At 30.7% G+C, this 15017-nt stretch overlaps 1 protein-coding gene across 15 annotated transcripts in view; it reads left to right on the top strand.

The window, feature by feature from the left end:
• Positions 1–1376: 1376 nt before the first annotated feature.
• The window catches only part of LOC148621404 (uncharacterized), a 28008-nt gene continuing 14367 nt past the window's right edge, over positions 1377–15017 (top strand). For 3 of the 15 annotated variants that reach the window (XM_088575750.1, XM_088575746.1, XM_088575748.1), the window contains exons 1-3: positions 1380–1955; positions 12340–12391; positions 13024–13050. In XM_088575750.1, the coding sequence (XP_088431876.1) occupies positions 1707–1955; positions 12340–12391; positions 13024–13050 (328 nt within the window). In that variant the 5' untranslated portion in view covers positions 1380–1706. Of the gene's footprint in view, positions 1956–4161; positions 4401–12339; positions 12392–13023; positions 13051–15017 lie in introns of those variants that run through there. The other 12 variants (XM_088575743.1, XM_088575742.1, XM_088575735.1 and 9 more) reach the window with 8 other exon arrangements.

Raw genomic sequence — 15017 nt, 5'->3', positions numbered from 1 at the left:
TTTAAGCGATTCAAACAATATAATAACGGTTAATCTTCATTGTGTGCCAATGCATTACAATCCTGGAATTGTTTTGTTACATGGATAACTTCATTAAATCTTTCCTTCTCTATACTCTCAGAATATGAGGTAAAATATTTTAAATGACACTGAAAACCCTGACATTTTGCACTTGTATTCAATTTAAGTTACAAGTTAATAAGTAAACAACTTGCTACAAATAGCCTCGGATAAGACTCAGTGTACAGATTTGTAAAACTATTTTTGAAGTACAATCAGCAATAATCAATTAAGATCATAGGCACCAATCAATCTAAGAGTATCTTAAAAAAAGTATGTTGAATAGGTAAATAATTTCATTCGTGAATTTCAGGTTTGCTTTCAAATTCAGAATTAAACAACTTATTTGTGAGCATTCTAAGAATATTTGGGTGGTGAGTGGTTGTGAACATTCGCAAATTACTAATGAATATGAATTGAATGCTTAGAGCCTTTACACCACAACCATTTGAAACAATCATATGTTGCTTTCCCGTCATATATACTATGTCTGATATACTGAGTGAATCAAACCGTTTCTTTTTTAGATATATATTCATAGATTTATACATGTTATCATTAAAACATCATTATAAGTAGTTTCAATCTCGTAATCCTGTTTTTCATTTAGCATGCAATTTACGTTGATTAATTATTTAAGCACTAAAAGAACAGTTAAAGGCAGTAACCAAGGAGAAACCCGTTAATTAGTTATGGAGTAATGCAAAAGAGCAACACAAAAACACAGGAATGAACATTATAAAAAAATTATGACTCCTTTATCTTTTCTATTTTACTCACTATGAATGTTAATGCTTCAAGTCACATGCCACATGCTTCTCGAAAATTTAAATTAAAACACAATACAAGTCTATGTATAATATTTCTTTCATTCGGTAACCAACACTTTGCAGAATAAAAATGAAACTAAAATGAGCATAACTGAAGGTAACATAAAATCTTTGTTGTTTAAGCAAGGTGAAAAAAAATGTAAAATTCTAGCAGCTTATGTCAAACACCAGGCACTAGGTAATTGCAAACACGATGACATTTACAATAGAGGTATATTTGTTACTATTGTTCGAATTTACTGGCTTAACATTACTTTGTGTTTGACTTAACTTATAACATTTAAGTAAGTTTAGCTCCGTTACACTATATACTTGTACTTTTGGAATATGCTTACACTGCGTTCTATTTTATTTTTTTAGACTTTTCCCACTGTGTTTGATTATCTCCTTGTGTCTAATTAGTACTAACATTTTAATCTTTAATCACATAGACTGCTATTGATCCATTGAAATAACATATAAAAGAAACATTACTTTCTCACGTTATCCTCGCACTTGAAACGGTACTTGACTAGATCGATATTATACTTTGGAGTATCATTCTTGTCAGTATAGTCATAACTGTAACAATATTGTCTGGTCTAGAGCAAGAGTAAGAAAAGAAAAGAAAAAAATCTGGATTAAAAAAAATATTGTGATATATATGCATATATATATATATATACATGCTTAAATATCGAAAAAAAATGTAATGTGCTATTAACCAAAAATTTAAATTTTCGAACAAATACCTGCTATTATAGTACAAGATAGAGTATCACGATACAATCTTTTTTTACTTCATGAGATTTTGGGAATAATGAGATTCAAAAGAAAATGTGCTGTACCGACAAAATTCAAAGAAAACAACATGCATGGAATATAGGCTTCCATTTAAGAATAATTTACTTTTCTATAAGTTTAAATGCAGTGTTGTGTTTTTTATGTTTATATCTTATATGGATAATGCGAAATACGTGTGGTTCATTTGATGTCATGTCAAGTAACATAAATCTTTCAACAATTGGAGATTCTAACTCACAATCGCCTAAACAAAGGGCAAAGCGATTTTCATCTTTCATGGAGGTAAGCAGTATAGTTTTTTATGTTAAGTATTTGAAGGACATTTCTATTTAAACAAACATTTTTCTTTAATTTCTTCCATGTCATAGTTATAATATATTACTGTTGATGATATATTACTCACATATATCAGTATACTTATACTAATATCAAAGTAAAGCAACGTCGATTATAAACAATCTGTCAATAAATGGTGTCGATAAATTGTTCATGAAGTTACAAATTTGCTTCTCATATGTAGCCCTTTGTCGTTTAGATTTGGAAGGAAAAAAATATTTACTCAGATACTGACTTCATGCAAGTTTTGGGAGCAAAAAATCGACTTAGACTGTATTTGACTGAATCTACACACTTTTTGATGCACTGCTTCTCCTAAACTTAGCTGTTTATGGTTCAACAGAGCAACAACGTATTCTTCTGTTGTTGTGTGAAAATTGTTTTCTGTGGTCCTTTTCACAAAAAATCGTAAGTGTAAAATTAGTCGTAAGTTATGACGTCATAGTAAATCAAAATATTGTGACGTCATAACTTACGACTAATTTTACATTTACGATTTTTGTGTGAAAAGGACCACTGTTGTTTTGGAGTTGTAGTATCAGTGAAAGTATGGTCTCTGAGTTTAAGCTGTGCTACAAAGGGTAATTGATTAGAAAGAAAAAAAAAATGTTAAGAAGGTATACCTAGAGCAATTATAGTATTCAATTATACCAAAGCCTATCAAGCTTTCCTTTGAAACAGAATGAAATCAATCCAGTTACTATGATGCTTACATGAAATTGATGTAAAAGTGTTAATCACAAACATTCGAATAAATTGTAACAGCTGTGTCCCCTAGGTCTACTTCCTTCAACCTTTATTTTGATATTTAAATAACTAGTGTATGGTAAAATATTCTTACATAAAAAAATTGTAAAATGCATAGGTTCTAACTCGTTGGACACAATTGTGATGCGAAAATTTTAAAATTTGAATACATTAAATCTGAGCAAAAACAATATTTGAAAGAATTGTTTTATGTTATCATTTTTCTCAATTCTTTATATCTTAGAGTCATTTTACAAAAAAAAATTATTATAGTCTTGAAGTTTCTTTTGAAATACATGCAATTGTTAATCGAACGATTTTTTTCATTGATATTGTTATAGCGGATTGGATGTTCTTATATGGGGAAAATGTTCTCTCGTTATAAAATATTCAAACGAGAGCTTAAGCTGTCGTTTAAATCGAAAATATAATGAAATGCAACGTAAAAATAAAAATAAAAAAATATGTATCCGATGCCTGCACTTAATGGTAGTTCCTTTCGTTAAGCGGTGTCAGATTACAAGCGACGAATCATTCAAACATAATTTTGCATGACAATCAATTTTAACGTCGAAAAACGATTAATATGCGCAAATGTGATGATTTTTTAAAATGTGTTACCTTTACTTATTATCGATATTTTATTTTATGCTGTTTTAAATGCTACGAATACAATATTTTAATGAATAACTAATTTTATTATATGTCACCTTACGTCAATAAATACCGTTGATGTTTCAATTGTATTCATAACCATTCAAATATATGTGAAATTAGTTTTAATAAATTATAATTTTACTGACAATCATTTAAGGTATACGTACTTTATGGTTCGATGTTTAATATTCAATCAGTAGTGATGTCTTTGATGCATTGAATGTCGAATCTGATGGCGTCATATCTCAGCCATATTTTAACGCAGGTGACACAGAGTCAAAAACCTAACCCATTAAACTTGCATGATGAAATGCAAATCATTTTTATGCACAATTAAGGATATATGTCACGTGAAAACATCGCTGATGAAACATTTCAAAAACGGATATTAAGGTTACAAATATTGTAGGAACAACAAAAATAGGTTACTGAGCTTTAGAACCAAAAGCAGCGATTAGATAATGGACGTCCTCACATCTGTATCGAAAGTATTGACAGCACAGGATCAAAACAATGACCGATGATTACCTTTATTACGAAAATGACGGTAATTCGATTTGGTGTTTATCTCTAACATTATGTGAATGAGGCACAGATAAGAAACAAGTGTTAGGTGTGTTCAATTAGGGTAAAAGCTCATAATTGGTTAAATTATGCATATTGTTCACAAATTAAGATTAGTCAATAATAGTTTTGATAAGGGGTCGATAGATACCTTGATCTTTTGGAGAATAATTTTGACAGGAAATGGAGGTTAAATTTTTCACTCATATTCGAGTTTTGTATATTTTTGTTTTTGGACTGTATTTTGGGTTGTTTGCCTTGATGTATTGCAACTTTGCAATTTGGTGGAAAGTTCAAAGCCTTGAGTCTATTGACATTATTGATGGTTGTTGTGGAAATGGAAAAGCTAACAATGAGGATAGTAAAACGAATATTGCCTTAGTACAAACCCAACGTAAAAAACGTAGTCGTTCATACAGGGCGGTAAGTCTATATGATACAAGGTTGATAAATTCACTGTAATTGCAATAATGATAAAAAATAGTCAATACTATTATCTTGTTTTGAACAAGATCATTACAATTATCGATGCATTTGTCACGCTTCGAGTTGTATTGGTACTTTATCATCGCAATCATAATTTAATGTGTCTGACCGATGACAATGTCAGAAAAAAAATAATTCGGCCCAGCAGAATTTTTTACATTTTCCTGTGGAATATAAATATGCCATACAGTAAAATAGAAGAAAATATATCTTCAAGAAAATATCATTATTTATCGGATTTATATGTTTATGTCTTGTTATTGAGGTAATTGTGGGGAATTTCTTTAGGGTCATGGTGCATGTAATAATGAACAAGGGAATGTTTCAAAATGATTTTTAAATTGAAGTTTCCTGCCATACCTTCCTCTTCTCAACTTTTACGGTGTATCCATCTGCGCCATGAAAACTGATTTGTTCAAAGTGCCATAGTTTTTCTTTCCTCTTTCCTCTACCCTGGACTTGACTTTTTTAGCAACTCGGCGGGTGTTTCTAGACAAGCAGAGGGCGCTTACCCTACTGGTGCACCTGGTCCATGCTCCCAGTTTTCAGTGGAGTCCGAGTTGCTCATTTGCTTTTGTTACTTTTTATGTATGGTTTTATTTACTCTATGTTCTTTGTTGTGTATGTCTGTTTTTCATGTCTTGTCTTTGTCCCTGGATTACATTCTTTTGATTACCGCTATAACCTTGGTTCCCTTGATTACTCTTTTACCAATCAGATCGTTTGAAATTGAAAATTTGAATTAAAAATCCATGGATTCGAGGAAGGTTTCAAAGAAACGGGGTCAATTAATTCCATTGTTTCTTAAAGTGTCAGTGCTATCATAGATATTTGTTGTGCACTATCTTTCAAGTCAACTTATCTTTAATATGTGCCTTGTATTGATAGGTTAAAATGTAACTAGAAGTCAATGTCAAACAGATTTACAAATGTATTATTAGTAGTTTCTTTAATCATTCTTTTTAAAAGTGATTTACTAGTATATGCAGGTAAGATGTTTCAAGTATTAAACAGAATTGACAAAAATAAAAGAATATATAAAAGAACTAGTTATAATATATGGCTTATACTCATATAGAAATGTGATAGGAAACTCAAAAGCTAATCCATTAGGATCATATCACAGATTTAAAATAATGAATAGTAAAAGTAATAGCGTTTCAATTGTATCAGACAAATTTACGAATGCCATGACATTTCCAATTCACACACGCATATCTTTAATTGCTGGCGTCTTACTTGCAAATGTATACGATGCACTTTTAAGAATTGAATGTATTATTGGCAAGAATACTTCAAACTAACATTAGTTCCAAAATGAACCATTTTATAACACCAGTACATATTTATAGACTAAAGCATTATTCTAGAATGATGTTTGAAAGTTATAATATTTTTATGAATTCTATTTCAATATTCATGCTATGTAAGCAAGTCGTGCTGCAATGATCTAATTAAAATGGTACACGGGAAGCCAGTAGCTGTAAACACAAATTACAAGGTTCAGAGGCGACAGTGCGTGCTTTATAGAGTCGTTGATCTGTCAATTACTTGCTTCAGTCCACTAACATCGTAAGCACAGCAGTAATATCAATGATCAACAACATTGACAATGGTTTAGTAGACTAGTTATCGTAGTTTGCAGTCCATTTTCAGTTCGAGACTAATTATTTGTGATATGTCGGAACTATCTTAAAGGGTGTCTTTTATTTTTTAGATACAGTGAAACCTTTCTAAACCGAATCCCTTTTGGACTGTATGTTTTCTTTCTATTTATAAAGTTGTTCGGTTCACACAGGTTCAAAATAAATCTTAACTCTGATATAAAGACTTAAAAAAGTGTCTGGTTTAGACAACATTTCGGTTTATTCCGGGTTCCGTTAAGACCGGTTTTACTGTATTTGTTATATATGTAAATTTAGCGATAGTAATTACACTGCCTTATTTTTGTTGAAATTATAATTTCATTTTTGTTTTATTTATGATTGTCTCAAATTACATTTACCAAACTATTAAGCCAGCTTATTTGCTCGTTCATTACAATAATTTAAGAATTGTTTCGAATTTATTTTTAGGTTGTACAAAATAAACTGGTTTGATTCAGTTTACACATTTGAGTGCTTGATAATCTATCAAAAAATACATATAGATGAAAGACTTTAAGAGTAATAAAGGGAACCAAGGTTATAGCGGTAATCAAAAGAATGTAATCCAGGGACAAAGACCCGACATGGAAAACAGACACACACAACAAAGAACATAAAGTAACTAAAGTCATACATACTAAGTCACAAAAGTAAATATGCAACTCGGACTCCACTAAAACTGGAAGCATAGACCGGTAGGGTAAGCGTCCTCTGCTTTTCTAGAAGCACCCGCCGAGTTCCTCATAAAAAGTCAAGTCCGGGGTAGACGAAAGAGGAAAGGCAAACTGAATTGTTAAACAAATCAGTTTCCATGGCTGAGATGCATACGCCATAACGATTCACGAGTTCATGATGACGACAATAAAATTTCTGTAGTGACGACTTCAATCTTGTAGCAATATAACCCTGTTCCAGAAGCCTATTTGTTAGAATTCTAGCGCGATACAAAAAGTCTGCGTAATATCGGCAAGCTCTGGCATAACGTATGAGATGTGATATGGACATCCATACCCAGGTACTGCCACCGATGAAAGGAAAGTTGACAGTTCTGAATGAAAAGTCAATGCGTTTGTCGTAAAGTTTTCCTTTACCATCGATTTCTAAGTGAAGGTCAAGATATGAGGCTAACTTCACATGTCTATAGTATCCTTTAGCACAAGTTCTTTAGGGTAGATGCGATGTATCAAATCCCCAAAATAAGGATTGTTTAAAAATACATCATACGTCATCTATATAACGGAAACTTAGATTTAAAAGGAAAGACGGATTAAATAAACGCAGCAAAACACGATAAAAAAAAACATCAAGAAAAGTATATTGTGTTTTGTTCTAATATGGAAGAACATTCTATACTTTCCAGAACACTGAAACAGATAGTATGTATTGTTTTTGTTTTGTTTTGTTTTTTTTTTTTTTTTCATAAATGAACGAACATATCTCTCTTAATAGTATCTCCAATATTTCCATGTAGCAAAAAAGACACAAAAATCTGCTCAAACCACAGTAATGATATCAAATCAATCGTATCAATTTGAAAACAAATAATACCGAAGGTCTGACATCCGATTACTGTCAATGAGGCAATTTAGATTCATTGGCATTTGTTACTGATGAAATCTACAAAGAAATATTCTGTTTGACAAATATTAATTGACAACACGTCATAAAAAGTTACAACAGATGATATTTTCATCAGTAATATGGTTTTAGTATCGACATAAATTTGTAATATAAGAGAACTATTCAAATTCATTTTTGATACATTTTGATGCATTCGATAAATTACGGATTCGTATTTATGAATATGATATATATGCTAAATTTTAAGTAAAAATTCCATAACGCAAAAACGAATAAAAAAGAAAGGGTGTGCGCAAACCTTTTAACGATAATCCAAAAAAAGATGATATTATTCCTGCAAACGAAATAAATCAACATAATTCATAGTACATAAAGTAACTACAACTCATGACCAGTGTTTACTATAAGATAATATTAATAGATGACGGAACAAATATGATTGATTGATTGATTGATTGGTTGTTGTTGTTTAACGCCCGAGCAACAATATTTCAGCTATATTCAGGCGACGGAACAAATATGAAATAAGCAATTAAATTAGCTGAATTCTTACATGTTTATATAATCAGAAACCGTGTACAGTAAAACCACTCGTAAGAGGATAATTTTCATTGTCAAAAAATTTAAATAACCCAAAGCAGGGTAATAAATGTCAAATATACCACAGGTCTAATGTGACAGGTTTTACTGTATTCTTAAGGGTAACAACAAAATTACCTAACATTAATCCGTTAAGTCCAAAATAAATTGGCAAAATAAGTATTAAACCATCGGAGCAGCTGGTACCGAAATGGCCCTGGCTTGGTACAGGCATTTCAAACGAAATAATGGGTTAAATCTAGGTTTTACAGCGCGCTAAACCTCCCTCTTTCATCGCGGCGTGAATATATCATTAGTAATTAAATAGCATTTGCATGCTATTGCGTCATAATCGATGAATCAGGTGTCATATCAGAACAATTTACAAAAAAAAAAAAAAAAAAACAATCATCACTCATTATTTGAAAAGAAACTGAGTATTTTTCGACCAAGGACTGACATTAAAAAAAAACTGGTAAGAGATCTTTTGAGACGTATTTCCTAATACCCCTGGAGTCTGTTACGCAGATATTTATGGCGTGCAAAGAAATCAGAGTAATATTAATTAGTACTTTCTCTAGCGTAGCGAATCAAATGTGAAATATAAACACCATATGCAGAAGATGAAGCTATTTTGCTACACAGGCAAGGGAAATTTATAATATCAAAATTAAAGTCGTCTCTTTTTACATATATCTTTGTGCTGAGACGACCACTGCTGTCAATTTTGAGATATAGGTCCAATAAAGATGCAGAACAAGGTATTTCTGTAGTCTCCTTTATCTCGAGCTCTGGTAGATATATTAAAGACAACCAACAGAAGGGTTGTTGCGAAATTATAAAAAAAAAAAACGTGCCTTTTAAATTCAATTATTATGATTACATATCATATATTTTTGTTACGAAGGGTAAAAACAAAATTACTGAACTGATAAAATCTAGACAGTAATCAAAAGGAATAGTCACCAGGAAAGTCCGTATAATAAATCGCAATACCAGGGTAAAATCTGAAAATCTGAAAATGAAAAGTTGGTAAAACCAGGATTTATGGTGCGTTAAAAATCCCACTTTCATTAATTTCCATTATTTCCGGTATCAAAATCTGTAAAATCAGTAGTCAAAACAGTACTGAAGATTTGTTTTCGTTTCTATTTCATGTTTAAATACACATTTTACATACAAAATAGGCAATACACAATGATAAAAAAGTAGTCCATTAATTGGTGGCGTCGTGTTTATTGAATATGCGTTTTATCGACTTATGTATATATAGTTTGTTTACCAAAGTAACATAACTATAGGCACAAATACAATATTACATACAGCAGAAGCTTGTCTAACAATTATATAATATATGAATCACATCAAATCTGTTCCCAGTTTCATTGCTCTGAATATAAATTGTCCCAGGTTACATAATTATTTTACATCATTGAAACTCAATAACTGAATATATTTAAACATAGACGGTCCTCTCCAATAGTAAAGCTCAATAAAAGTTTTTAATTTTTAAATCCTTGCTAAACTGGGCATTTGAGGATAAAATACATCTAGTCTTCTATATCACTTGAATTACAAAATGTACAAATTCTATTATCCCTGGATATACCATTAAATCTACCACTCTCTATAGCGAAGCATCATGATTGCAGCGTATTATTCAATGACATTATCGTATTCATTGATATGAAAAGTAAACATAAGTTACTTTAACATTGAAATTAAATATCAATGAGACAGAAACATGGACTTGTCCTTTTTTATAGCAGCCTGTAAATGTGTCTAGAACTATAAAAAATATACAAAAATACTTTACTGATATTAGTATGAACTAACATATTCATAACAGAGCCACTACAAACTGCCTATTTGGTTTCCTTTAATTTGTTTTCATTATAATTAAATATTTCGTGCAAGTACTTATAATGGTAAAAAATCTTTTTATTTCTCAATTAGTAAGACATTACGATAGTTTAGAGGGAGTTCACGCAAAAACCACGAAGGGAGACACATGCCAAATTTTGTTTTCAAAATATTTTCACCTATTTAATATCGTAAATACATCCTTTCTCAAAGTTGAATGTTATATTTTTTTATTAACTGCAGCGATTAAAGAAGCATGAATTACATAGAAAGTATTCAAATTCATTTTATAACTGTTTTATTCTGTGCAAACTTTTGTGCTTTCTTAGGGAGTGTAAAATCATTTTCTGAGCCATTAATTTTCGATGTAAACAAAATATTGTACTATTGGACATATATATGATATAAACATTACAACAAATCATTCTCTGGCATAACATTTACTATCAATATGATAGGAACTGCCTGGCTTTCAAATGGATAGTCTTTTAAATGTATACTTGTATGCCATAATACTTTATAAAACAAAGTTGACCTTTATGTACTATGAAGTAAAGGAGTTGAATATTTGTGTATTTAAATGTTTTAATTAGCTAATCGAGATTCATTACATGTTATTTCTGGGACAATCTTTGAGATATAACATTACACATTTTTGTTCCATCACGCCAATAAGTATTCATTCATATTCGTTCTAAGAATCGCTTGACATTTAATTTAAACGTTTATCAGAAATCTCATGTCAAGACATTCATGGAATCCCCTTTTCTTCATGCAAAAAACAATCGTGTTAATAATTAAGAATATTCCATCATTATTATTAATGATGTCATCAGCAAAAAAAAGGTTTGATGAAAAACAATCACTTTGTTATAAATAATTTATTACTGACTGTCAAAATCTTAACATACAACATGTTGTTGAACATGCAATTGTGATTTGATTGTTTATTTCAGAGTAATCCAATGGCATTCTTTGGATATTCTAATTGATGTCATGTTTTACCCTACCGGTGCACCTGGTCCATGATCCCAGTTTTTAGTGGAGTCCAAGTTGTCCATTTACTTTTGTTACTTTAATGTATTATTTTAGCTACTTTATGTTCTTTGTTGTGTTTGTCTGTTTTCCATGTCTGGTCTTTGCCCTTAGATTAAATTCTTTTGATTTCTGCTGGAATCTAGGTTTCCTTGATTACTCTTTCAAACACATCCTTTTCAGTTTGAAAAGAATTAAGTACTGTGACATTAATTAATATCTGAGCAAGGATATTTGCTGTTTCATAGCTTTTGGATATCTGCCCAGCTGTATCTGAAATCATACCTCTAAAGCAATACGTGCTGTACATCTGAAAAAAGGCCAGCAATTCGTTCTGGTAAACAAGTGCCTTTGTTGTGAATTGTTTCAATCTATGAAAGCAGATATTGTAACAAAGGAAATAATACAAAGTAAATTGGAAAAAATATGCGGTCTAGCGAGAGGGTTGTACTTAATACAAAATACAACCATATAGTCATTGTCAATTTTGGTATACCATACACGTGTTTAAAGTAGTAAACTCTCCCCCAGAGTATAAAACCAAATATTTATGAAGTTCAAGATTTAAAAAAAAGCTGTATCAAAGAAGTACTCAAACCCGAAATAAGAACCAAATTCAGCACTGATATATTCTTCGTGTTTTTAAGAAGAGTTTCAATTTTATGCCGGAGACAATTTCGATAAATAATATATGAGATAAAGTTCATGCTCAGACAAGTCTGGATACTGGATTTGTTGAATACCCTCGGAGAACTTCGGTCAAACAGCAGTAAAACAAATACCAATCATATAGTTATTTCAAGTTTCGTTAGGAAAAATCAAATCGTCTTATTTCTTTTAAAGTAATAATTAGAGATACATACAAACTTTAATGTTATAATAACAAACCAGTATTCACTTTAAGTGATAGGTTTTTGTAAGAATCCAGCAAAATAAGCAAATAAGAAACATACATGTTAAGAACCCACCAACCTGACGTCTTATCTGTTTTCTGTATTTGAAAAGACTAATATTTTTTTCTCTGCATCACTGGATTTCCTCCGATTTTTTTGTCAATAGAATGTAAGAAACATGAGGTTTTTGACAGAGTTAGCCCTTGAAATATCTTTTTAGTGCATTTCAATGAAATTGTGTCTCAGTTTACCAAAATGTTATGCTCATCCTCTTTTTAGACGGTAGAAGAATGCACAAGATTGACTAATATTTGTCAAGCTCAACTTTCTGGTAAGTTTTGTTTACTTGATTTAAATCAAAATACAGTTAATTTCACTAACAGTTAGTTGTAAGGACACTTTTTATATATTTATCGTCAATGTTTATTTTAATATTGTTATTATTAGCTTGTCGTAAATGTCTAGCAAGCTTATCCCCTTTTCATGGAGTCTTCTTCATATGTTTTGTATATTGCACGCATGCTTAGTATGAATTACAAATATTTTGCATTTTACACTAAATTCTGAAGAAATATGAATTTGAAAAAAGTCAGTTTTGGGAGAATAATCATGCAATGGTGCATACAGAACCTTTATTTGGTAACTCTCCGAAAAAAAATGAAGTAAACCTTGAATTCTTTTTTTCAAATTTAGGTAAAGGCGCATTCTGGTCGTGTGTTGAACATATTTATTGTCCTCTGTCGAATTTTGTTTCAATTTTAAAGAAATATCTCAATCTGATATTCCGACGAAAATGTCCATTTTTTGTCAATTATTTTATATGAAACCGCAAATATGATTTTCATTGTCGTCAAAAAGCTTGTTTTTATATATGTTATCACAAATACCTGGTCAAATATGTTTTAATATAACGTGACGATTTTTTGTTTTGTTTTCAATGTGCTTAGATTTGTTGCATTGTAGGTATGCGAGGACTAAAAGGCGAAAAAGGTAATTAACAAGAAAAAATATCAGTTTGTATGTTTAATCAATGATGATCAGTATGATACTATAATGTACATGCAATCTAATGTAGATTTAACATATTTTTTGCATTATACCTATGTTGGTTTTTTAGAGCATTGTTTATTTAGATTTCAACGCAAAAAAAATTCTTGAGTGAAGCTCCAAATTTATTGTTAATGTAAAATATATGTTTTAAACAAAGGATAAGGCACGAAAAGGGCCATATTTCGCCCCTGCTGGAAAATAAGAATTTGATATGAAGGTTTTTTTTTTCCTGAAAGAATATTAAATGAGTGATTTAGCATGTTCAACCACATTACATGTATAAACACATCATCTTTAATGATTAAATATTTGCTGTTACTTTTGGCAAATGCGAATTTCTATCAAAAATGTAGAAATAGGAAACTTTTTTTAACAGTTTTTGAACAGTTATGCAATTTGTGAGGGCCCCCGCAAACTTGACGTTAAATTACTGTTTATGAATAGAGTCCAAATATACGTATAACGTTGACGGAGACCTCTGACTATAACAAAATTAGCATTGAATATTGGCATTTTCCAAAATTTGTTTTTTCTTTTTTTTATTATTTCTTTTTTTTTTATTTCAACAGTGCACATCATATTTTTTTCATCTACTTTATTTTATTTGGGTAGATAAAGAACCAAATATAGCCTTTTTCGTACCTTGATCCTTCTTATAATGTCTTATTTTGAATTTTTCGTTTAATGTAGTAACCGCGAATGATAATGTAATTTTAAGTATGATCATTATACAATGTACAAAACCCCTTTTTAAACAAGTAATAGGATTGACATATTTTTTGGTTTTTGTTTTATTGATACAAACAATTGCCAAATAGGTATTGAAATAAGCTATAAGGGTAGTCAAGGGAACCAAGATTATAACGGTAGTCAAAAGAATGCAATCCAGGGACAAAGACCAGTCATGGAATACAGACATACACAAGAGAGAACATAATGTAACTAAAGTCATACATACAAAGTGATAAAACCAAATGAGCAACTCGGACTCCACTGAAAACTGGGAGCATGGGCCAGGTGCACCGGTAGGGTAAGCGTCCTCTGCTTTTCTAGAAACACCCACCGAGTTGTTCATAAAAAGTCAAGTCCGCTGTAGACGAAAGAGGAAAGGAAAACTATGACACGTTGAATAAACTTAGATCTTTAGTGGAAAAGTGCTAACTCTTAAAGCCACTTGAATATTTTCATTTATTTGTTTGTTTGTTTGCTTTGTTTGGTTCCTCCTTTGCGTATTTCACAATCTTAGACTTTATGAAATCTCTGCTTAGTATCTTTACTCCCTCTTCCGATTAAACCTACTGTAGGTATCTACAACTCTCTATGTTTAAAACCAATAAATTGCATTGCGCTTACCTGGACATATATGTCTATGAATAATAAATTAGTGAACAATAGCCACGTCCAAAAAGGTAAAAAGGAACTAAATACAAATATAATATCAATAAAACCACAAATATTAAAAATATGTGGATAATATATGAAAAATATGAACCCATACATATCTAAGTTATCAATAGTTGTTTTTTCGATATTATTTTCCGAATATTGTTCAGATTATTGTATATAATTGGTGTATGTTCCACTGTCCCATAAATTCACACCTTTGTTGACAGATTCTTATTGATTCGGTAATCTTGAAATATTATATGACACAAAATGAATTCCCTACGGACACCTTAGATAAATTAGCCAATTTTGTGAGGACAATAGGAATGATATTTATTTTGTGTCTTGCTTCTGATATATCTTTATGCCATTTTGGTTTCTCATTTTTTACCTTTCCCCTTTATCCTTACGTTACATTGCGTGTTCCTAGAAGAGTTCTTACCTTTACAGAATTTCAAAATTGCATATTTTCCTTGTCCGATTGATTGAAATATACCTACATCATCCATAAAGTAACCTGT

The sequence above is a fragment of the Perna viridis genome, chromosome 3, assembly GCF_037379345.1.
Source record: "Perna viridis isolate PV_CMFRI_1.1 ecotype Kerala chromosome 3, ASM3737934v1, whole genome shotgun sequence".
NCBI lineage: Eukaryota > Metazoa > Mollusca > Bivalvia > Mytilida > Mytilidae > Perna > Perna viridis.
The sequence above is the reverse complement of the archived record's forward strand: the minus strand, read 5'-3'. Positions and strand labels throughout refer to the sequence as shown.